At 45.1% G+C, this 25,675-nt stretch overlaps 1 protein-coding gene across 1 annotated transcript in view; it reads left to right on the forward strand.

The window, feature by feature from the left end:
* The window catches only part of LOC127014329 (gamma-aminobutyric acid receptor subunit rho-2), a 39,745-nt gene that overhangs the window by 8,838 nt on the left and 5,232 nt on the right, over positions 1–25,675 (forward strand). Inside the window, exons 3-7 of the mRNA XM_050893645.1 lie at positions 14,157–14,224; positions 17,840–18,063; positions 22,179–22,261; positions 23,845–23,985; positions 24,223–24,375. Coding sequence (XP_050749602.1) covers positions 14,157–14,224; positions 17,840–18,063; positions 22,179–22,261; positions 23,845–23,985; positions 24,223–24,375 — 669 coding nt within the window. The remainder of the gene's footprint in view (positions 1–14,156; positions 14,225–17,839; positions 18,064–22,178; positions 22,262–23,844; positions 23,986–24,222; positions 24,376–25,675) is intronic.

Raw genomic sequence — 25,675 nt, forward strand, 5'->3', positions numbered from 1 at the left:
GGATCACACCCCTTCCTTGCTAGGAGAAAATGGACTATTTTTGTCCAGATAAAATCTTGTCTCAGACTCTCTAAAGCAACAAAAAGAGCCGGAGAGGAAGCCTCCGTCACCTTCACTTCTGTCTTCTGTTGTACCCAGTTACACGAATGTACTTGCCTGATCTTTCTAGACTCACTACTGCAGAGGTAAGAGAGTACCTGAATAAAAAATGTGCTGAAATACCAGTATGGAAATCCCTCTTATGATTACATCAATAACCAAGCCTCTCCAGAGCTAAGGACAGGGTTTTCTGCAGTTTTTGCTGAATGACTAATACTGCATCCTTTGTCAATTGCCCTTCTAGGATGAAGTTTAACATCTCCCTGTCCAGTGGGTCACACAGGTATTTTGCGTTTTGCACCTAAGTCCATAGAACAGAGCTTCTCTGACCTGCCCGTTCCTGGCATGGCTGGAAAGATGTTTCTCACCCCACAGTGCAGATGTGCTGATCTGACAGCACAATGCTGTCCCCATGCTCACAATTTTTATATCTCCAAACTCCAGAGTCCAAAATGTGTCATCACCAGTGGTTTTTTCCCTCCCCGCTGTAATTTACTAACAAGTTGCAGTCCAGCCTGCCTGTTGGAGGTAACTCTTTTGCTAATCCGTGGTAAACTTGATCTGCTATTTCTAGGGTTGAAGAGTTTGCCTTAAATTCTCCTCTGGGTGGAACACAGGCAAATCTCCCTGGGGTTGGTGTGAGCACATCCAACAAGTCCAGACGTGCAGCTGAGGCTCAGAGCTGAGGTCTGGGAGCTGGCTCTGGAGGCACTGGGCATGCCTGCTCCTTTTTGAATCAGCTGTGAAAGTGACGCTGAATGAGCTGCCCTTGGGCCTTTCACCTGCCCCAGATGGGTATCTCCTTGACAGTGATACTGCTGCTCCACCTTCTCGTTAGGGAAAGGGAGATAATGGCTTATTGCTGGTATTTCCTCTCCTGCCAGGTTGCTTCTTTTGGAAGGTCAGCCTTTCAGCAGGGTAGATTTGGGAAGGAACCTGACCTCTGAAAGATGAAAAGACCAGGGAGCCGTGAGATTGGTTTCATGGACTGGCCTAAATCCTCTTGGCTCCAGGAGGCGATGGTCACTGTCAGGATTGTCCAGCCAGCCACCTTCTTGGCTCAGTTTCCCATTTGTTTGTTTATTTATTAGTCTTGATTTTCTTTACCTGACTTTTTAGGCTTCTTTTTTCCGTTCTTCTGTTCTGTCTGCAAAGCCTAGATCTGTGAGGTGTTGGCTGGATGTCCACTGCCCTCAGTCTGGCTTTGTTTTGTTGGCATGCTGCTCCGTCATGGATATTGATGATCCCACATGGCTTGCCCAGCACTGCTGTGCTTTATCACAGAATCACAGAATGGTTTGGGTTGGAAGGGACCTTTGAAGATCACCTAGTCCAACCCCGTGCCATGGACAGTGACTTCTTTCACTAGATCAGATTGCACAAAGCTCCATCCAGCCTGGCCTTGGACGCTTCCAATGATGGGATCAACACTTCATTGGTTTTGATCAACACTTCATTGATTTGTGTCACTAGATTGTATGTTGTCTTCTGAAGGGGGGTAGAAGGTTGCATGGTTTCACACACTTGAAGATGGATTGCTGATTTGGTATGCTTCATCTTTCCTAACAGAAGACTTGATGCTGAGAAGTAGATATCATGTTCTGTTGAGTGAGTTCACTAAAGTGTATATATGTCCCTAAATACCAGGTATGCCCTGTCCTGCTATAAGCTCAGAGGGTCCCCTCTACTTCCCATCCTGTAGATCCTCTGTCCTTCTCCTCTTCCCTCCCCAAGGCCTTAAAAGAGAGCAGTGTGGAAAGCTCCTGTGGCTGTTTCTGAAGGAGTAACTTTTTCTTGGCTTTATTCCTCTCCTACGTTCAGATAGGAACCACTATCATATAACAATCTGGCTGCAAATACATTTTCCTCTGACCATTTTCACCCCTTACTGCAAGGCTGGTGCCTGAGCTGGAATTGTTCCTTTTCTCTCAGAGAAGAGAAGATGGTGTTTCTGGTGCTGAAGACCATCCCTGCTCCCCCCCCCCGATCATGTTGGGAGGTGAGCGTGCTTGTTCTAGGGGCTCTCCTGGCACAAATGAGAGGGGAGAAGCAAAGTGCAGAGGCAGGCTCAGATTTGAAAGCACACAGGGCCCCAGGCTGGTAGCCCCTAGGACAGATACAGCACGCATCCTATGTAGTTGCAGGCACTGAGTGGACAGGGCCATGCACAGCTTGTAAATTACGGCAGTGGGAAGGAGGAGAATCCCAAATGCTTCCCTTTTGCCAGCTCATGAGACAGCCGTCACTACTAAAATAGTCTCACTGACGGTGACCATCCAAGCCATATTTTGTCATACTGAAATGTGAGGGAATAGAGCAAGCAGAGAAAAATAGCCAACTCAGAGAGAGAGTGCAGCTATGGGATCCTTATTTGTCTTGGTGACTCTAGGTTGAATAGAGTTGGTTTTAACAGTAAATGGTTTTCCCAGCCAGTGAAGTCAGTGACAAACTCTGCTCGTCCCAAAGGGAAGGGATCAGGCTTTCCCTTCGGCAGCCAAAAATCAGTGTCAGAGAGGGAATCTTTCTAGTCTTCTAGGTAGCAGAGAAAAGCCTCAAAGCAAATGCCTCAAAAACCTTAGAAACCCAGATATTGTTAAATTTTAGGGTGCTGTGTTAGGTTTTCAGTTTTTTTTTTTTAAGCCAACCTCAGTGTTTGGAGTTTGACTGATGACTTCTGAATGCCTAATGTGGACAGACTGGAAGCGCTGATCTCTCCTCGGTGCAGCTGTTACCACTCTGGCCAAAAGACCCGCTGGATCCTGGGTCTCATGGGGTGGGATGACAGGGCTTCTCTGGGAGGAGATTTGGACTCTTTCCCTCGACTTCGTTGGAGATAGCTGGGGAGCCACCGTGATTTTTTTTTTCCTAGCAGGATGTATGTCAGGGTATGATGCCTGTACTTTTCGGGGAAGCTGAGGGGTTTTGTTCTGTTGTGCTGATGGTTTAGGTTTTGATGTCCAGTGTCACCACTGCACTGTATTTCTGTAAACAGACCAAATTCTTACTATTTTTATCAGCGTCACAGAGCCCATGAGGAACACCTTTGTGCACAGGTCACACCAAATAGACATACATAGTCACACGGTTACTGTTCCAGTGCCAATGTAACTGCATTTTAATCTCCCTCTTGTCTTGTTTTCCCATGCTACCTCCCATCACAGCATTAGGATATTCCTAGAGCCTAAAAACTTGGAGTAACATTTATAAAATTGAGAAATATCCTAACAGCCTTCAGTGAGAAGGTGACTTTATTTATAAAGGAAAAGCATGGTGGTTTTTTAATTTTTGTTTCTTTAATTTTTGCTCAAAACCGCCTTATCTTGCAGAGCTACCTGGGACAAAGGTGGGATATTAGCAAAGTTGTGCTGAAGCTGCATGTGATAAGGAACAAAACACGGCAACAGCTTTGTTGAGGCTCCAGCCTTGGAAAGCATGACTCACACGCATGGAGATAGCTCGGGTGCTACAGGTTCTTGCACAGCTGCAGAATTATGCAGTGTATTTTTAGTGACAGATGATAAGCCTGATGGAAAAAAATATAAAGGAAAGAAAACAAAAGTCTGGTAAGAGGCGATCCTTATATTTTCTTCTGTAATGTTATTCGTCAGGCAGTCACAGTGATTTGCTATGCACTCTGAGTCCTTCCAGTTTTTTGCTGCGGCAATGCCAGTCAAACTGATGTGGTCTGACCTGCGTAGGATAAAAAGTCTGTACTGCAGAAGCGGAGTAGAGGAGCCTGTGGGATGCGTGTGACTGTAACTGTTCGCTGCCCTCAGACCCTCTCTGCTCTCTGAGAGCAGCTCAAGGACCACGGTCTAATGGAGAATCTAGCCCCACGGTGTTGCATTGGGCCTGTGATGTTATGGTGCAGGTGGGAAAGGCAACTCAACTCTGGAAAACATAAATAATATCATAAGGAAATTGTGAGTGACATTAGACTACAAAGAAACCCAGTACTGTAAATATGATGGTTCCCAAGCTTGGTGAAATAATGGGCAGCTGTTACCCTTCAACATTTTTGGTGGACCAGTCTACAACTTCACCATTGAACTTTAAGCTAAAAAGAGGATGGGTTCTGTAGCTGTTTTATGGTGGCCATGGTGACTCTTGGTGGTCTGCAGAGGACAGTCAGCAAGCTGCCAGCCCAGCACAGCTGTGACCACTGGACAGAGCAGGCTGGGGTTATGCAAGGTGAAATGGAAGAAAAACATTAGAGAAAGGTGAAGGGTTTTTCAAGAAAAAGTATCTTTGTAAAGAGCAAGTGAGCAAGCAAATGTTGTGTAAGTTGTGTTATTAACAGCCCAATAAGCATGGTTGTCTTGCCTGCTCTCAGCCCATTAGAGACAAGCTATTGGGTACAGTGGTAATGACAAAGATTTTTGCTTGCTGATGTTCAAAGTAGCCTCCATAAGCTAAAACAGACTGCGTTTGTTATGACCCTTAGAGAGTTATCTCCATGTCAGTGACCTTGTTCTAGCTAGCAGATGTTCAGGTATTATTTACAAATATTAATATTTAAAGATTATGTAAATGTTTGGTTTGCTGCCTTCCTTAAACATCCATTTTAAGCATTTCATCTATAACATCTCATATTTTATAGGAAGCCTGTGAATAAGTAGCTTTAGTTGATACTTAAAATAGCTGTATCTTCTTTGCTGAGGAACAGCCTAATGCTGTACTTTTATTATATTTCTTCATAGCCTAATAGCCTAACATCAGCTGATCCTTGCTGCCCTTTCTTGGCAGTATTTTTGTCAGGATGGATGAACGGTGGGGTGAATGAAGCATCAGTAGTTCACTTAGGGTTTATATCAAGGGCTGGGATAAAACTTGCTTCTCCCTCAATGAGATGCGGAGAAACGAAGATCTCTGTAGTCATGTGGCAGCTGATGAGCATATCCTGGTGGTGACTGCCTGGAAGCTGCCCACACCTAAGAGGTCCCAGACATATATACATACATTAAAAAAAAATATATATATATACACACACATACATGCAGAAACACTGAAGACTTTCGCAGCTTGCAGACATGGGATCCCTTATGGACATTTGCAAGCCTCTCTGGGTGTGCGCAATACATCTGGCAGCAAAGAAGTCTCAAACCTGCTTGTTTCCCATGTAGATATTTTTATCTCAAGGCCTGCGTCTGCCTCACTCCTTCAAAGATAGATGAGGGGACAGAGAGACTGTCTCAGAGAAAAACAATGAGCCTTTGAAATCACTGCCAAATAGAAAAATTAAAAAGATGTCACAAAGCTTTAGTCTCAGAGCTGGAGTGGAAAACTGACTCCAGGCATTTTCACGGTAGCACACTATTCCCTATCTTCCAAAGCCTGCTGCACTGTTAAAAAATAAAAACCATGTTTGTGTCCAGTACCTGTTTCTGACTGGGAATGGACTGATTCTTTGCAGCTTTCATGCTGCTCCTCAGTGGGTGGTTTTAGGTGCTGAGACACACTGCGATACAACAGGCTTTAATGTTGGACACCTTCTGAAGTAATTCCTGAACGAGACTTGTGGAAACCTCCTGGGTTCCCTGGAGGGATTAGCCCCAGACGAGACGTCCCATGCAACCTCGGACAGAGTTTAGTATTCAAACTGGAGTTTTTGCAAGGTGAAACAAGCCACAAAGTCTTCTCGGTGTCAGAACCCACCCAAAATGGAGACTTGTTCGGTCCGTCTATTCTCCTTGTACAACCACTGAATGCAGATGCAAAGTGGGTCTTCTCTAAAGGTATTCTGTACAGCATCTTTTCTATATGCAGCACCTAAGCCAAATGTGTAATGGCTTTCACTGAAAAGTAGGTCACAAAACAGAGCAGCTCACTGCAGAAGAAAGAGAAATGAGGGAGCACTCTTATCATTGATTCTCAGGACATTGGGTTGTGAATTTGGCAAAGGAATAAAGACATATAAAGCCACAAACACCTTGACAGGCTGGTCCCCGAGTATCTTTTTAACACCCAAGTTTGATGTGAGGCAGGGACACTGACATGCAGGAATTTACAGAAATAAGATGTTGCTGAGGCAGTTTCGGAAGGCGGTACCTTTACAGTGAGAAGGTGCAAGGGTGCTCTACCACGTCACATGTAAATCCTATGCAGAAATTGCAGGGCTAGTGGATACTGCCCAATACAAGAGAGAAAGCAGAAGCGCTCCCATCAGCCTCGGATTGTGCTTCAGGTCACTTAAATCCTCTCTCAGCATGCAAATATAAGTATCTGCTTCAAAAGGAAAATCTCCTATTTTCCATTTCCAATTTTTATATCATCAAATTTGCTAATGACTGTGTGTCTTGAGCTTGCTTGGAAGCTGCCGCTGTGCTGTGTCTGAGATGCAAGGGGAATAGTTTATTGGTGGGTTCGTTTCTGTGTTGTAAGTGGAAGTCTGTGACTTTTATGAAGTTTTTTAAGAGTCCAGGGTTTGTTTTCTGATTGTATCAGTCCTGCTGAATTAGGATTTCAGTTCTGCAAGATATTGCTGTGGACAGTGATGGAGATAATTGATGTCGACGTGTTTGCTGTCTCTGGAAGAAGTGCTTAAGTTGAAGGTTATACAATTTCTCTCTAGACCTTGATCTATAAATACTTGAGCTCATGTTTAATTTGAATAATTCCATGAATTTGGCTGACAGTTTTCAGAGACCCGAAAGTATGAGCTGAAAAGCTTTGCTGGGCTGCAGTCTTTGAGCAAAACAGCACTGCTTCCTCTTCTCAGCCAAATCCACAGCTTTCACATGGATCTGTTTAGCTTCCCATCCAGCAGTGAACATCCTAGAGAGGAGCCTGAGCTTTGAGATTTCTCCAGTGTTACAGTATTCAGGTCTTTTTCTGCTTGCAATTCTCCAAGCTGATCGTTCTGTTTTTCCTCTCTCCAAAATAAAAATGAATATTGATAAAATATTGTTTATGACAAGGAAAAGGTGGTCAGTGAGAGCTTTTTTACTTTTAATGCTATAATCTAAGTTATTTGTCCTCTGTCTACCTGCTCAATGTGTCAGATAACATCTCAGCTGTTCTTTTCCCTTCCCAGTCACACCTTCCTCATCCTCTGCTCCCTCTCAATAAAGAGATGTTTTTCTGTTTGCTCATCCCTAGTGGCATTTGATGGGGAATTTGGCAAAGCATCTGGAGCCCCAGTGCTTCAAGAGTTTAGTTTCCAGAGGGACAGGATTAAAAAGCTAGCAGTTCCCAATTGACTCCAAGGATTAGTGAGACCAAAGATCTCTTGACATCTTTCTGTGACTGATCAACAGCCGTTTAATTCAATGGTCTGTGCTGTAGCCAAGATGACCTTTAAGGAAACCCAGGGTTTGTTTCTGTGGTTTAAAGAGGGCATTTCGTTACAGGGCTTCTGTTTTGCTTCAGACACTGCATGAATTTACAATGTTGCTCGCATCAAGTGCCTCTGCAAAACTGCATCTTAGTAGAAGCGTTGAAGAGTGATACGCCAAGTGAATAAGCAATTACCATTATCAGTTATGCTCATTGCCTAGAGCAGGACTTGGTGATCGTTCGATTCCTGCCACTAGCTCCCAGGCAGCAACATTTGGGCTGGCCCCACTGGCTCTTCACCCACTCTTCCCTGCTCAGCCAAACCTCTTGTCCAAGCTCCCTCCAAAGGGTCCTGGTGTCTCAACGTGCTCTTGTTCCCATTCGTGTACTTTGTCATCACCTCAGCCCCAGGTGCTGAATGAGGTGCAGGGAGGAGGGAAAAGCAGTGACTGATCCTGCTGGTTGTAGTAGGATTTTGCCCAAGAAAGGCATGGTAAATATTTCCACTGATAAGTAAGTTTTACAGTCTCATCTTCATACTGTCTGTATTAAGAACTTCACATTTGAGTCCAGAGTTCAAAAGATTTCTCCCTCTCTCTGTTTTATCGTACCTCAAATTCATGATTAACTGCAGAAAAGAAAAAAAGTAGAAGCAGTTTCACTGATGTACAAAACACGTAACTCAACCTCAGGCCTCTTCTCTCAAGGGCTTTCCAGACCGTCCAGCTTTACACTGAACACTCTTTATTTTGGGTTTAATAAAGCTTCATGGCAGCTCCAGACTGAACCTTAGACTTTGGCCTTGCAATGAGGTAACTGCTGGTTATCTGGGAGCCAAATTGAGTGTTTGGTGCAGAAATATGAAAAAAGAAAAGAATGTGGACATAGTATTTTATCTTCAAGAGCAGATAGGGAAGGAGAGAGGGACAAATATCAACTTGGCAGTGTTCTTCTGTTTGTGGTTTTGTTTTTTGTGTTTGGTTTTCGTTTTCTTTTTTTTTTAAATCTGTGATTAGTGTTCACTCAAGCATGGAAATCGCAGCAGTAAATAGACTTTGGATGGGTGTTGATTTCCTGAATCAAGGCTAAATTAGGCCTTCATACGCAGAGAGTGTCTCTTGCGGTCTGGAAGCTGAGGAGGGCTGCCCAGCATGTGCTGGGCCTGCAGCCCCTCAGCACCAGGGAGACCCAGTGGGAAGTACCACGGACGACCGCTGCCTTTCTCTTCTGGCACAACCTGATTGCGCTGTGAAACCATCCTGGCAGAGACCGTGTCTCCTCTGTTAGCACCGTGCCTACCACGACATGGCTGCTTGGGATGGCAGCACTGTGGGCACTACCGCAATGTCAACAGCTGTGTGTGACAATGAATAGTATTAATTACAAATGCTTTCTAGAGCAAGAGCCAGAGGCAGGGCTGATGGCAGCCTTGTGCTTGCCCTGACGTGGGCTGTGTTGGACTGTGGGGCCTTTCTGAAGTGTCTTACTCTGAACATTGAGCCTTGCTCTTGCAGAGGCCCAAGTTAAGTATCAAAAATAGGGCTACACTGAAGAGCTGTTGGGTATTTAAAGGCATTAAGGGAATAGATAAGTATCTGAATCATTTCCCAGGCTCTCCTTGATCACTATGCCTGACTTCATGAGCAAAGAAAGGCTAACTGGCTACCAACAGGGCACTGCCTATCAGCAAGCTTGAGTTGTTTCCCTGTTGATCATACTGCGCATCAAAATGTGTGTTATCACCACAGATAACAGTGCTTTTTGCTACACAGTCTACCTTGTTTAAAAAAAACCAAACCCCATTTTACTGAGCAGGAGGAACGTCATATAGAAATTCTTTCTCTTGGTGTTGTTTTTAACTTTTGTTTACTCAATGTCCTAAATAATCATAGAGAGTAGACAGAATTGTGGCTGCAACCAAGGTATAAACTCATAGCGTGATTTCAGATTGAAACGGACTGCATTAAAATACTGTATGTAAGACAGTCAGGGTTTGTAGAGGGACGCAGCATGACTTATTAGGTCAACTGAAAGAACCAGAAGTAACAAACAACATCCTTAAAAACAGCACACTGTAAACTAATTTGCTTATTAGACCCTATCATGCTCCACAACTACTCAACTGGAGAGGACAAAGAGGAGCAGAATACTGCAAAGCCCATACCACAACATTTCCACTTAATGAAGCCACCATTTCCTCTGGCCAAACCAGAAGAAGATGCATTTGTGGGGTGGCAGAAGGGCCACGTGCTGATCATTGTCTGCAGGATGCTGGATTGCATGTTAGGAGTGACACATCTGCCAGGGACATCATAAGCAATGTCTCTTCCCAGGGCAAGGAGCTAGTCAAAAGAAAGGATGCCTGGCAAGGGTGACAGGGAAAAGATATCTGTGATTTTGCCATGGATTTGCCTCTCTGATGAGTTACGATGGTCTGAGAAGGAATCCACTGGCTGATGAACGGTCGTATCCTGTGGCCAGATCAGTAGGGACTGAGCATGTTTCCTGGCCTGGCAGGCAGGGACTGGCTCGTGAGGAGCTGAGCCGGTGCCACCAAAGGCAGAGGGCTCTCTGACCTGCTGTCCTCCTCCACACCTCTCTCCTCTGGCCCTGACGGCTGACTTGGCCACCTGTGTCATGGTTTAACCCCAGGCAGCAACTAAGCACCATGCAGCTGCTTCCCCCTCCCCCTCCCAGTGGGGTGGGGAGGAGGGGAAAAAAAAAGTAAAACTCATGGGTTGAGATAAGAACAGTTTAATAACTAAAGTAAAATAAAATACACTACTAGCTAAGAATAATAATAATAATAATATAATAATTGTAATGAAAAGGAATATAACAAAAAAAAAGAAATAACACCCAAGAAAAGACAAGTGATGCACAATGCAATTGCTCACCACCCGCTGACCGATGCCAGAGCCACGATCCGTGCCTCCCGGCCAACTCCCCCCAGTTTATATACTGGGCATGACGTTCCATGGTATGGAATACCCCTTTGGCTAGTTCAGGTCAGCTGCCCTGACTATGCTCCCTCCCAGCGTCTTACACACCTGCTTGCTGGCAGAGCATGGGGAACTGAAAAGTCCTTGGCTTAAGATAAGCGCTACTTAGCAACAACTAAAACATCAGCATGTTATCAACATTATTCTCACACTAAATCCAAACCACAGCACTGTACCAGCTACTAGGAAGAAAATTAACTCTATCTCAGCCAAAACCAGGACAACCTGACAGGTCTTTCCCTGGGCTGATTCAAGTCACTGATTTGGAAGAAAATAGTCCAATTACTGCTGCTTGTTGTTGGTTTTGGCTGGGTTAATTTTCTGTGGGTCAGTGAGCTGAACAGTCTTACAGAAGGTCCCACCGCAAGCTCAGTCTACTCCTCTATGCAACTTCACGCTTTGCTGAAAGTCATTCCCTGTGTAATTTGGGGAGGGGGCTGAGGACTGTTCTCGTCTGCTGAATGAGCAGACCTGTGTTGTGAAGCCCTGTGTACAAGAGGAAAAAATCTTCAGCGCTTCTCAGCCCTGCTGCTGGATGTGGTTGTGACAGCATGTCTGCGTTTCCTCAGCAGGTGCAGTCTGGGGCTTTGTGGGTTTCCCCTGTTTCGGGAAATACCTGGGAGAAGGGGAACTGAATGTCAACAGGGTGAGAATTTCCTTCGCCTCCAGTGATTCCTTATAGTATATAAGCAACTGAAAGGGAGCAAGATGGGCTTGAGTCATTGGAGTGAAAAATCTTACCAAAGTCTCTGGGCTCCTGAGAAACATGCCAGTGCTGATTAATTGGAATTTCTCCCCAAATAAATCTTCCTGGCAAACACCCTTCAGCTTGGACAGACACCGCCAAGACACGAATAGGAGCAAGCAAATGTTTGCTGGCATTTTTTTTAAGCATGAAGTGCATAGCTGTGTGTCTGAATGTGACATGCATGCATTTGTAAGCATCTAGGAGTCATCTAAAAGTGCTGGGTTAGCCATGTTTCAGCTTCATCACTGGGGGCAACAGTAACTTAAATTGGAATTGGTGGTGCTGAAGAGCCTGGCCCTGCTCCACAGGGCTTGCTTCAGGGTGCCTGTACCCAGCACAGCCGCTGACAGACGGCGCGGGTGCAACAGGCTGGAGCCGTGCGTGTGGAAGGGGGGACGGTGTCACCGTCAGCATGCTCTGCTGTAATTCAGTGAGGCTGGCTTATCAAAGCCCTAGGAAAATCTGTATCAGGGCCAGTCGCAGTAATCAGCTTGTCTCATGGGCTTTGTGATTACCCTTTCCCTACCGAAGCTGAGTTGGTGCTTCTTTCTCCTTGTATTGGGTTTGTGTGGCAAGGTTTTGGTAGCTGGGGGGCTACAGGGGTTGCTTCTGTGAGAAGCTGTTGGAAGCTTCCCCTATGTCCGATAGAGCCAATGCCAGCCAAATCCAAGTCAGACCCACTGCTGGCCAGGGCCGAGCCAATCAGCCACAGTGGTAGCGCCTCTGTGATAGCATATTTAAGAAGAGGAAAAAAACTACACAAGAAAACTGCAGCTGGAGAGAGAAGTGAGAATATGTGAGAGAAACAAGTCTGCAGACACCAAGGTCAGTGAAGAAGGAGGGGGAGGAGGTGCTCCAGGCACCAGAGCAGAGATTCCCCTGCAGTCCGTGGTGAAGACCATGGTGAGGCAGGCTGTCCCGCTGCAGCCCATGGAGGTTAACGGTGGAGCAGATATCCACCTGCAGCCGGTGGAGGACCCCACACCAGAGCAGGTGGATGCGCCCAAAGGAGGCTGTGACCCTGTGGGAAGCCCATGCTGGAGCGGGCTCCTGGCAGGACCTGTGGACCCATGGAGAGAGGAGCCCACGCTAGAGCAGGTTTGCTGGCAGGACTTGTGACCCCATCGGGGACCCAGGCTGGAGCAGTCTGTTCCTGAGGGACTGCACCCCACGGAAGGGACCCACGCTGGAGCAGTTCAGGAAGAACTGCAGCCCGTGGGAAGGACTCATGTTGGAGAAGTTCATGGAGGACTGTCTCCCGTGGGAGGGACCCCACGCTGGAACAGGGGAAGAGTGTGAGGAGTCCTCCTCCTGACGAGGAAGGAGCGGCAGAAACAACGTGTGATGAACTGACCACAACCCCCATTCCCTGTCCCCCTGTGCTGCTGTGGGGGATGAGGTAGAGAAAATTGGGAGTAAAGTTAAGCCCAGGAAGACGGGAGGGATGGGGAGAAGGTGTTTTTTCAAGATTTGGTTTTATTTCTCATTACTCTATTCTGATTTGACTAGTAATAAATTAAATTAATTTTTCCCCAAATCAAGTCTGTTTTGTCCTTGATGGTAATTGGTGAATGATCTCTCCCTGTCCTTATCTCAACCCACGAGCCTTTCATTAAATTTTCTCTCCCCTGCCCAGCTGAGGAGGGGAGTGATAGAGCAGCTTTGGTGGGCACCTGGCATCCAGCCAGGGTCAACCCACCACACTCCTCCAGCGGAGGCAAACATAAGGCTGTGTTCAAAAGCCCTGAAGATGCATGGGAGCCTGTGCATGCTGCTGCAGGTACAGGAGCAGGATGGATGGCAGCTTGCAAAAGTGCGCTGCTTTCTCAGAACAACATTTCTGCTATCTTATTAGGCTTATGGTGTATTCAGAGCTTGGATGTGGTCTTGAGGAAGATGTTACTGTAGCTAAACACACACATGCAGCAGGCCCTGCTGTGTATGGCACTGCGCAAATATGGGTCTGGATCTACAAAGGGATTGTGGTGCCTCGTAAATACCATCCAACTGCTAAACAGGTTCAAAATCTAGGTGCTAAAAATCTTTGCAAACCTTCATGGAGGCCACTATGGTCCTTGGAAAGTTCGTTTCTGCTGGGCAAGTGCCAGACATCTCTGCAGAGCTGCTACTTCCTTCGCCACAGTCTTGTCTCGCTGACGGTGCCCAGGCTGGAGATACGCTTTAGATAAATACACATCGATGTGAGCCCTGTGAGACCCACTGCCACAGACTGAGAGCTCGAGGTAACAGTGGATCCACCTGGACTGTTCCTCAGCAGTCCCTGCTGACCTGCCTCAGTGGATCGTGCTTGGTGTGCACATCTCTGTAGGCACTTACCTTCTCAGTGCACCGGGAAAGGGAAAAAGCTGTGTGAGGACACACTATGGGGAACTTAAGTAACCTGAGGAGGTCCTGGTCATTAATGAGCAGCAGTCTACAGTGAAATTTTGATACAGGGTTTCTAGTAATAGAGGAGTGTGCATTTATTATGGGATGTTTTCTGCTTATTTATTCTTTGTGAATTCTCTGGTTGCTAATTTTGAAACTACTGTGGAAAACTAGTGATATCATCAGTGAGTCATATGAATCAAAATGGTGATGGGCTCTTGAGAGATTAATGTAGCTTGTCTTGTTGATAAGAAATGAGAAACCCCCAAGGAAGAGCTCATTGCTTGCAGTTTCTTCTTCTCAGTCCCCTGTTCTTGGGGCTAAATTTGTTCATTAAGGCCTAAAATTTATGATGGAATGGCTCAGTTTTTAAAAACTTATGCAAATGTTTCATCCAAGCTCTGGATTAGCTGGGCAGAGCGTCAACATTGCAGCACATGCCAAGGGGAAGATAATTCAGTGTTTCAAAAGGGGCCTTACATGGTTATTCACTGACTCTTCCCCTAGCCCCTTCGTGAAGAATCATGGACAGAAAAGTGTAACATAAGTTCAGAAATGTTTTGCATGCCACCTTATAGTGCTAATTAAATGCAGATTATATAAAAGAACAATTATTTACATATCTAAATCTCATTCTCCTACAGGCCCTGCAATTCCTGTTGGGGTGGATGTGCAAGTTGAAAGCTTGGACAGTATTTCTGAGGTTGACATGGTACGTAATCCTCTTTTAAGCCTCAATTATTTCTAGTCATAAAAAGTCCCTCCCACTTGAAACCTGTGGGTTTCAAATTATTGGTCAGATGAAAGTAATGGCAGCATTTGGCAAATTCAAAGAGGCTGATATTCAGAACTAAAGACTTGATAAAACCAGGTGATCAAAGCCTTATCTCTGTATCTTCAGAAAAAGATTAAAAGTATGAAGGAAAAAGGGACCTTAAATGGGAGAATAATCAGTGCTATGAAGGATCTATCACAACCAAAAATAGAAACAGCTGCGGACGAAGGTATGAAGGTATATGGTGAAGTTCACATAAGCCGCACTTACTGCAAGAGTTTTCTTTCTTAGGGAACCACTGAGTCCATTTGTTTTAAATGCATGATTCTGGGAGGCGCGTTAGAAAATTAAGTTGGCAACATAAATGAGAAGGAGCTGCTCCTGCTTCTTCACCACTGGGAGTAACCTCACTGAGGCGCATGAGTGGGAACTGCCAGGGGGAGCCTGAACTGCCTCTGCCAAAGTGGAATTTGGTGTGGGGGAATAGTCTTTCAGTCACTGATGATGCTGTTCAGGAAATTTGCACCAAGTTCAATTGTGATTTAGTATCTTTATTTTTTTATTAATTAAAAAAGAGGAAGAAATACATGCAGTTGTTAACCCTCAACAGGTTTCAAGGTGTTCCCAGCAAAAGGAGTGTTCACACACATTTTCCTGTTTGGGTTTTTTTTTTACTATAGAAAATGGAATAAAAACACTGGAAAGAGAAGTGGAAAGGGGAACATAGAGGAGAAGAGGAAGCTTCTTGGTTCCTTCCTCCTTCTGCCTTTTCCTCCCTGTTCTTGGGCACCTTCTCTGGTCTAGACAAAACATGAGGACTTAAAGGAAGAGCCTTAGGTTGATCGGTTTTTACTGTGGTGCAATTACATCTTCATTAAAACAAGGGAGCTTGCCTGCCTGGATATTGAAAGAGAGGGTTTGGGGGGATGCATGGAATGAAGTGCGTGGGAGGGAGCTGTCAGCGCAGGGAATGGCTGTCACAAGGAGACTTGGGGCTCTAATATATTAAGATAAAGTCAGAGCATCAAAGAGACCTAATTAGTGCAAGTAAATAACTTGCAATGCTTTCTGTCAGGAGCATCTGATTTCAACAAAAATCTTGCCTGTCAGCAACCTTTGAGGTCAGTTCTCTCCCTTTGCTGTTGATAGCTTTGCAGTGCTATTTTCCCAGCACAGGACAAGTACTTTCCACAGCAGTTGCTGACTTGTATTTGGGGTGGAAGAATGGTCTCCCAGGTCAGTCTGGGTTACGTTGGTTTGTTTTTCCAGCAGTCTGTCTCAGCATGGGTGTTTGCGGAGAGGAGCGCGGCCAGTAAGCTGTCTGCACGGGCAGGGGACCAGGGCTGGCTGTGCCTGCAGCAGGGTGCCCTCCTCGTCTCCCCGTTGCAGGCAGGGCAGAGCTGCAGGCAGGGCTTGTTTCAAACCACTCTGAAGGGTTAGTGGCCCTAGAAATCAAGTACCCTCGGCTGGGCAGTCTTTACCTATCATTGCTCGAGCAGGCACCCAGTGACCCAAAGAAGCACCAGACCGAAGCGTCACCAGCCACAACCCACTGTACCTGCAAGACACTGCGTGTCAATGACAGCAGCCAGGGACTGTTTAAAGCATGTGGTTTTAAACTGGTGCCTGTCTGGTCGGCACGGATGGGCTGCTGCTGTGTGCACCGGCAGGGCACGCTCTTGGGGCTGCCTGGAGCATGGCACAAACATGGAATGTGCTGCCAAAAGTAAGGCACTTGCGTATGCGCATTCGCTGTGCCTCCAGCAGGTACTATCATTCTCTCAGTTTGTTGTAAAACTTGTTTCCTAAGGGATCTTCCTACTCATGAGTGCTGAAATAAACCCCTTTTCTCGGCTTGTAACTAGCGTGTGTGCTGGTCAGAAAGGAACAAGCTGTCAGTGATTGCAAACTGCCTCGTTTGACTCACGCCACGAAAAAACGTCCTTAAGTTGGATTTTATACTTAGAAGCTGTCGTCAGCTGCCACTTCGGCTTCGTGTTTGCAGCACTTGGTGCCCTGTGTGTTGGCCACTGGAGGCCTGTTTGGAGAGAGAAGGGGGCTGAAGGCGAGAGAGAAGAGGGCTTCTGCTCAGTGGGACAGGGAAAGGGGTGGCCTGGAAAGTGGTGTGGCCCTTCCCACACTGTCCCTGCAGGCAGTCTCTCCCCACTCCATTATGGTGGCTGTAAGACGTGCTGAGGGTGCCTGGCTGATGCCACTTCAGTTCCTATCCCCCTGTGCTCTGATGATGGAGCTGCCCAGAGGCATTCTGCAGCCTCAGCCTCAGGCTCTTTTTTACCCCTTTTTTGACTTCTGGTGTAACTGGCACTGACTCCTAAGAAATCATCAGTTATGCCTCTTCCTTGGTTTCCTTTTTCCCAGCTCTGGTCAAGCTGATGAGCTTGATGTCCAGACCCTGAAGCTGGCTCCTCCAGCCAGGTTGCAACCTAAGCCCTGCCGGTAGCAGCAGGCACTGGAAGTGTTACTTTGGGACTATAGCTGTAAGGGGAAGGTGGCCAGTGTCCAGTAGGGAATAGGAGCTGGCAGCATCCCTGGGGGGAGCAGGGATGGAGGCTGGGACCAGTCTGCCAAGGTGGGGACCTGCAACTGGATGAGCAGAAGTGTCCCTCTGGCAGGTCTCTACCATGCTCAGAGAGGGAAGTGTCCGTCCAGCACTGCCCCATACAGGGCAGCAAGGTGAGGGCTGGCACTAGAGACTTCTTTGACAAATTCATGAAAAACCTATTGGCAATGCGAGACTGTTGCCAGGCAGCCCTTTGAAATGGAGAGTCAGGTTAACCGATGGTTTGTCATCGGCAAAGCAAAATGAGGTGGTGGTAGTGGTTTTTAGAAAGCAACTGCCGCGTGGTTAGGAAGAGATCCCAGCCTGTGTTGCTGCCTGCCCGGGCTTGGCAGCTGCAGCTCCTGTAACCACTTGCTTAATTGGGAATATAAAGAAAACTAGTGTATTTGATCTCTCAGCATGAGAGAGTACATTCAGCTCTGAAAGGTTGGGATCAACAGACAGGTGTTTTCCTTTGTGTGACTGAAGCTCCTGACCCCTCAACGAGCTTAAAAAGGAGCTTTATTTATACACTTTTATGGTAGGAAAAACAGTTCCCTCACTTGGTTGCTGTTTGTAACAATTTAGTTCTTTTGGAATAGATTGCTTAGTGTTTAGCCTGACCATTAAGCTAATTTTGAAAGTTTTTCCTCTTGAACATGCTATTGATACTGTAGTCCTTCAAGACAACTTTGCCAGGATTGAAGAATAGTTTCTGTGGGGCAGTGCTTCTCTTGGGGCATATTTATATCCCTTTTGGGACTGAACATTATTGGGTACTGTAATACATTGACTGGTTATGTTTTGTTTTGGCTGAAATTATTTTGTCAAGAAAATCTATTCACAAAGAGCATTGGTCCAGGAAAGAAACAGGAGTTGTGAGGGGAGGGATTTCATCTACCTGGTAGGAGTGAATTTTCTTTCTGGTGTTTCCTAGGTGTGGCGAGCAACACTGACAGACCTCTCTCTGGTTCTCTTCCATTTTTGTGAAGGATTTCACTATGACTCTGTACTTAAGGCACTACTGGAAGGATGAGCGTCTCTCGTTTCCCAGCACCACCAACAAGAGCATGACCTTTGACGGCAGGCTGGTGAAGAAGATCTGGGTCCCTGATGTCTTCTTCGTGCATTCCAAAAGGTCCTTCATTCACGATACCACCACGGACAACATCATGCTGCGAGTGTTCCCCGACGGTCATGTCCTCTACAGCATGAGGTAACGGTGCATCCCCACTGCTCCTGAGCATCCCCTGGGGCTTCGCTCTCAATTTTGCTCCCGGCATGGCTTTGGTGACCACCAGGACTGCTACTGCCAACCCTGCTACTCCCACTGCTGGTGCAGAGCCCTGTTTCCAGCATGTCCAGCACAGAATGCTTCGCAGGAAGCTGCGAGAAACCATGCTGTGGGCAGTAACAGGATAATCTCCTCCCGGGGGAAGCATTCCCCTAACTCTTTGCAGTCAGAGGAGGGCTTAGTCGAGCAGGAATGTTCGTCCTGGGGTCAGTGTGTGATTAAACTGGAAGCTGCTGATATACCAGATGGTGACCTCTATAATTATCCTATTTTGCTTCCTGTTTGTCTAGAAAAACTTTTTTTTTTTTTTTTTGGTTGGCGTTTGCATGTTGATGTAAAGGTTTAAGTTTATTGAAGCTGAAATGGCAGTATTAAAGACAGCCTATAGTCCCTGGTTTTCTAGCAGATTTGTTGGCTGGAAGAATCCTGAGGAATGTCTGTCATGACCTGAAGGGTTACCCGGCCTGCGGGTGTACACAGATCGTGACCGTGGGTTTGCAGGATTCTGTAATACACAAGGACGCAGAGGCTTAATCCTCTAAACTTCTCTACCTTATCACAGATTACCAAAAATACCACAAAATCACCACTAGCAAGTAAACCATCACAAAATTACCACTAGCAAGTATATCTATGATTAATAAAGTGAATATATATATATCATGCTATTACAAATTGCTATCAGTAATAGATCAATAGTGATCAATAATAAAGTATCCATCAATCATATATCAACAGCCAATAACAGCAATAACTAACTAGGTATATACTGTTACAGGTTACTACAAACTTATCATTAGTGAAGAAACTCATTAACAATATAACAGCAGGTATACTCATGATAGATTGCTTGTATGGATGTGTAATACTGGTATCAAGTGATACCATCATCAAGTGAACCAAATCGTCCCATGGGTGGGAGGACAAACCAAAACAACCCCAAAAGTGGGAGGACCAGAGGAGGACCAATGAGACAACAGACAGAGTCTCACTTCAGAGATGCTCTGCATCACAGTCTGGAGTCAGCCGAGCATCTCCAATGAGAGTCCAAGAGCTCGTAGAAAGTTCATGCAGTGAATTCAATCTGTTTAGGAATGGAAAAGTATGTGCAGCATGGGAAGTTCTCAGAGAGAGAGGCTCCATTTTGGATAAAATTGTTGCCCTCTTTATATCACAGAGACATAAGAGGGTGTAGGACACTACCACTTTGAGCAGCCAATAGGTGTTGTTATTTTCTACTTTTCACCTGTGATGGCCAATAGATAATGATGTTTTCTGTTCTTTCAGACCAGTTTTTATTTTCCAGACTGTTTTCCACCTTTTCAGACAATACATTGCCTTTACAATCCTTGGTTTTTTGCGCTTATCGATGGTATCTCAGGATGTCTCCAGTTTCTAGGTACCCTGTCTGCACTTCAAAGAGGCAGGCTGCACTTCTCAAGAACGTATCTGGTTCTTAGGCTGGCAGGCATTTCTCTGTCAGTATTTTTCAGCAGACATTTTCTTTTGCTCAGTAATTTCCCCCTTCTAACCAGGACACCTTTATGGCTGCTCACATCAGCATCCCAGCAGATTTCATTTCCTTCAGAAGAATGCAAAAAGAGATGCAGAGAAAAGTACACAGCCAGAGGAGAAAAGCTCGAGAGCCCAGACAAAAGGACATTTCCCCGGGACAGAAAATGTGCACAGTGTACAGTGACCTTTGAATGCTTTGTAGCCAAGGATTTCTGTTCTAGGATCTTTCTGGAACTTATTCACTTCAGCTATGGTAAAATAATTCTGAAAAACTAGGAAAGGTTTCCTATAAAGTTTGATTCAGGAGGCTATATCTCTTTAAAGAATAAGCATAGTGGACGATACTGTCCCAAGTAGGACAATATCCCACCAAACCAGGAGTCTCTAAAATTCACTGGTTTCATAGTCCAAATATAATTCTACTGGATTTATTTAAGAAAACCCTGGACAAATTATTAAAACCACAAAGAAACATGTGTGTGTAAGAAAGAGAGTATGCACAATATGGCCACTTCATTTTGCCTGGTCTTAATGATGAAAATCCCATCCTGACCAAACACTTAGGAACACTTTCCCTGTTCTGAACCCATTTAATAAATCCATTTATTGCATGAAAGGTCTGCTTACCCACACCTTAACTAAGCGCCTAAAGGCGCTGTGTATTTTATTAGAACTGGATGAGGATGAAGGTGCCATGTAGCAGGAGAGACAAGGAGAAAGAAAAATGAAGAAGGAGGTTAGACGTAAGCTTGGGTCAGCACTGAGGGGAGAAGAGCAGGAGGAGGGCAGGGACCTTCTCGACAGATGTTGCTCGGTGTAACTGAATATCAGTTGCCATTGCTCACACCCTGCAGTTCTTGTGCGCTGAAGCCAGCAGCACGCTACTTGTTAGCAGTGCTCAACAACCAAAATGAAGGAACAAGTATTTTTAATGGCAAACGTAGGCTCTGTTCAGATCTGCTCATTTGCTCACGTGCAGAGTATGTACTTTCAAAATTTTCTGCGAGCTGTCAAGGAGGTGATGTGACTTTCTAATTTACCCAGAAGAGAGAAGGATGTGAGTTAAGCACAGCTGACCGCACAAGAGTTAAATGGATAATTTGATAAAATCCACGGAGAATGAGAACCTGCATGGTATTTGGGCCTGGTGGTGTGGTATTCTTCCATACTCAGAATGTGATACAGCTGACCAAGCATGGGTGTCCAGTGGCACTGGAAATGCCCTCAGGTGTCTTGAGATGTCTGCATGGAGTTGGCACTGGGCTGAGGGATATTTAATTCATTTGGGCCTTGAGCTTTCAAGGCCACCTGAACACTGCACTCTAATTGAGGAATATCTTATTGATGAGCTGAGTTTCTGTGCTGTCCCTGACTAAGGAATTGTTAATCACCACAGGCTGTGCCACAGTTTAGGTGACCCCAAGGAAAGAAAATAGCACATTGTAATGAGACTGAGTTATACAATGCTTAAATGCTACACACAACTAGGGGAGGTCATTGCTACAGTATACCTTCTGGAACATATCTCCAGAACGCTTCTTTAAATTTTGCTCATATGGCAAAATTTTGCTCTAGTTTTATACTCAAAATGAACAGTGTGTGCTTTTCAGTGGTGATGAGTGCGTAGGTCAGAGTAGGATTTGGCTCACAATCCCTTGAACAGAAGAAAAGTTCTTCATCAACATCTGCAATGAATCTAGAAAATAGTCACAGCCAACATAAGTCAGCCTCTGAAACAATGACTCACAGCTGATTTGCCCCTACTAAATCGGGAGCTCCACTGCAAATCTGGCCACAAGAGAAAGTTCACTGACCCACTGGAAAACTTGTTACATAATGTTGTGCAAAACTGGACTCATTTAAAAACTGGAGCTGTGATCGCTGCAGCTCTTTAGCTAAGACACGAACTTAACAGAGGCAAATGTCACTTGTTGAAAAACAGCTGCACCCATTTTACACCCCCTGCCCCAGAAATACACCCCCCAGATTAAAAGAATTTGATCTGATCAAGGACTGAAAGAAACTGCTTTTGCCTTAATAATGTATATACTGGAGGAATTTTGTGGCTTGCAATAAGGATGGTCATGTTCCTCAGGCTTGGGTCATTGTTGGGGTGACTATGGAGGGAACTGAGCAATGGGGAAAATGAGAAAACCTTAATCAAACTGAACATAAGGGAACCTTCAAATGTAAATGGTGAGGTTATTTTATGGTGTTGCCTTCTAGGGAAATAGTTGGATATAAAATACAATAGAAGTGTCCGTACTGACATTAATATTACTGTAATGTCCAAGACAGTACTTTAGTTCCTTCATAGATACTGAAATTACAGCTTCCTTTGGAGTTTCTGTGTATAATCCATCTCGCTTGGACTTGGAGAATTGACAGGCATTTTCCTGGGGATTTTCTGCTAACATTATGCATAATTGCTGGCTTTAAAGCTGCAGAATGATTTATCTGTGATAACGTTCTCCCTTCATTGCTCCTCATAGAAACCAACCTTTCTCATTTTCGACTTCTAGGATCACAGTCACAGCAATGTGCAACATGGACTTCAGCCACTTCCCCCTGGACTCTCAGACGTGTTCTCTGGAGCTGGAAAGCTGTACGTTGTATCTGTGTTTCTAGCTAGACGTGCTCCATGGCTGGCTGCACACACACAGACTGAACACGTTTCAGAATACAGTCTCTTTTAGAGCCTGAAAAAATAGTTCGTCAGAGTTACTAAGAGTCTTTCTATTGACTTACTGTGTTGTATATCGAGCCCTTACACTGCAAGATGGGAATTTGCAAGGAAAGCATCCTTGTATGAATTTTAGTAGATGGCACTTTCAAAAAAAACACCAACAGAAATGTTCAACATATACTGGTTCTCAGCAGCTTGCTGATGAGAAATCTGGGGGAGAAGTTTTGCTCTGTTCATTGCTTCTTGATGGGAAGGTGGTGCTTTCAAGTGTCACGATAAAAAGTTGATAGTAATGATCATTGATATTCTCTGAATTTCATCACCCGTGTGGTTTATGTATGATATAATCCTGAGCCTGCAAACACTGTGACCTGGGCTCAGCTTCTTTTGGAAGGAGTTGTTCTGTGGAGAACGTGATGTGAACAGTGAGATTTCCGTGGCTGTTCTGTAAACTTTCTCCAGGGTGTGGCAAGACTGACATCTAGTTGTTTTGAGGTCCTCCCAGCTATTTAACTGAAATTTTCCTCTACAAACAACAGAATGACAGAATGACAGGGTGATTTAGGTTGGTCTTGAGGTCAGCTGCTCCAATACCCTGCTCAGAGCAGGGATAGCTTTATAGTGGGTTGCTCAGGGCTGTGTCCAGTTGGGTTTTGAACATCTCCAAGGTAATGGAGGCTCCACAACTTTTCTGTGCAACCTGTTCAAATGTTTGACACCCCTCATCGTGACAAAGTTTCCTTTTACCTGCTTGGAAAAAATCCTTTGCTGCAACTTGCATCCCTTACCCCTTGTCCTTTCACTCTGCATCTTGGAGAAGAGTCTGAGAAAAGCCTGCCACCATCTTCTCTATGACTTCCAGCAGGGCAGCAGTTGGACCCCACCACAGACTGCTCTTCTTCCAGCTGAACAAACCCGGCTCCACCAGCTTCTTGTCTTATGCCATGTGCTCCAGCCCCCTGACCATCCTGATAACTGTTTTTTCATTCCCCATTCCTGCTACCTAGTGTGCTAACTAATTCTTTAAATTTTTCATTTACATTCTTCAAATATTTCTAGACTTTTGCTTCAAATCACACCCGTCACTTTTGCTTTTATCATTCTAAGATAGTTTGAGGTGTCTGTGTTTCCTCTTTCCTCTAAATTCAGGTGTTTCACCCATGACTATTTCCTGAGTTATTATTATCAGTTACCAATACCTTGTCTATGATTTTTGATATGTGATGCTCAGAAAAGTACCATTCTAGCTGGCATTTCATCTGTTTGCAGTAAAAAGAGGATGTGTTTCCCTGAATCAGGATGACCTGGATTTTTTGTTGTTGTTGTCGTTATGGTATATGATGTGGCAAGATCTTTTTAACTCGCTGTTGTTAGCAAACTTATTTGTGGCATTACTTCATGCCAAAGATGCCTTTGTGTTTGTTAATTTTGACTGGATCTATCAACTTTTGTTTCCCCTCCAAGCTAAAGTCACATCACATCGTGTTTCTTCTTTCCCTAAGATGCTTACACTGATGAAGATCTGATGCTGTATTGGAAAAATGGGAATGAATCTCTGAAAACTGATGAAAAGATTTCTTTGTCTCAGTTTTTGATACAGAAATTCCACACTACATCAAGGCTGGCTTTCTACAGCAGCACAGGTATTGGCCTTTTCTGATTTAATGCTATTGCTAAACCTAATGCTGTATTAACTACATTAATGTGACATTATATGTCACTGAAATGTAGCCTCCACGGTCTGGACAATACATGTTTTGAAAGATCAGTTTCTCTGTTCATTACCCTTTAGAAATAAAAGATTGAAAGAAAGATCTTGTCTCTCTGTGCCTACCATCCAGGCTGTTCTCACTGATTCTGGCTTTCCTCCTCTCTCAAAGGTTGGTACAATCGCCTCTATATAAACTTCACTTTACGTCGACACATCTTCTTCTTCTTGCTCCAGACCTACTTCCCCGCCACCCTCATGGTCATGTTGTCCTGGGTGTCCTTCTGGATCGATCACCGAGCAGTTCCTGCCAGAGTCTCTTTGGGTGAGAAAAACTGCAACAAGCCATGACTGTGTGAAAATCTTTGAACGTGAGAGTTTTGGCAGGAAAAGGAAATGTTCATTTTGGTGGTTAAAGATATTGGGCAAGCAAATGTTGGTTTTATCTGATGATTAATATAATGTAAAACTTGCAGTTTATCTTAAGTCCTTCATCGCTAAGTCCTCCTGATCTATACTTAACTCAGGACAGAAAGGGCTGTGGTTTTAAAAATAAAGTTGGGCAGAGAAGAGAGGTTTCAGTATTTATGAGTCCATGAATCAAGATTTTTCCCTGTTGTCCAGTCCCGCAATTCCGAGACACACATTGCCATTGGTGAGGGTAGAGTTTCACAGGAGTTTAGGCACCTACAGGGAGTTAAAGGCTTCTATTACAATTTTCATGAGTGCCTTTCATGAGCAGGATCCTGCCAAGTCCTAGCTGCCACAGTGGGTGTCCCAGCCCAGGTATGTGTCTTCCCAACCAGCTGGCACTGGTGCTGTGGCCGGTGGTTTTCTCCAGGCTGCCCGGAGGGCGCCAGTGTGGCACACCCTCACAAAATTGGGAAAGAAAGGCAGCAAGGGATCTAGTCCTATCAACACCTGCAGACTTAGGTGTCCCTCCATCTGGTGAGCCCCTGGGGACACTCAGGGCATCTCTGTAACATCAGGCCTCAGACAACAGCGGGGCAGTGAAGGGAAAGTGACTTTCTTCTCGCATCTGCAGTGCTGAGGATGAGAGGCCACCCGCCCCAAGGTGAGGCAGAGGTTGGGTTTCTTCTGTCCCAAGGATGCCTCGCACTGAGGTCTCTCATTTGAGGGAGTGGGAAAGTGAAGAAGGAGCTGCTTGAAAATCCTGTGCCCCTCTGGACATCTAAAATCCATCAGGAGGAGCTTTATCTACGTCAGGACTGGAGGAAATTCTTTCAGCTGAGCATAAAAAGAGCCGATTTGTTTATCGGTCCATGCATAGCCTAGAGGAAGGCAAAAATGTAATGGGAAAAGTCTATAAATGTTAATATGTAAGACTTCCAATACTAAAAGCATAACAATAGTATTTTAGCCCACAAGTTTGTCTCACTTAGAGAGCTATGCACTGCAGCAAACATACGAGAAAAGGCAGTTGAGAGTCTGCTCCACTGAAAGAAATGTGTTCAGTGGATATTATTTAAAAAGAATTAGATCCTGATGAAAAGTGAACAACAGTAGCTGTGTTTACAGTGGTCACTGTTTTGAAATGGCTGAAGTAGCTATGAGTGATTTTTGGCTCTGTTTTCTCTATTTAAGTGGCTTTGGGAACTTGTAAA

This window comes from Gymnogyps californianus, chromosome 3 (genome assembly GCF_018139145.2).
Source record: "Gymnogyps californianus isolate 813 chromosome 3, ASM1813914v2, whole genome shotgun sequence".
Lineage (NCBI taxonomy): Eukaryota > Metazoa > Chordata > Aves > Accipitriformes > Cathartidae > Gymnogyps > Gymnogyps californianus.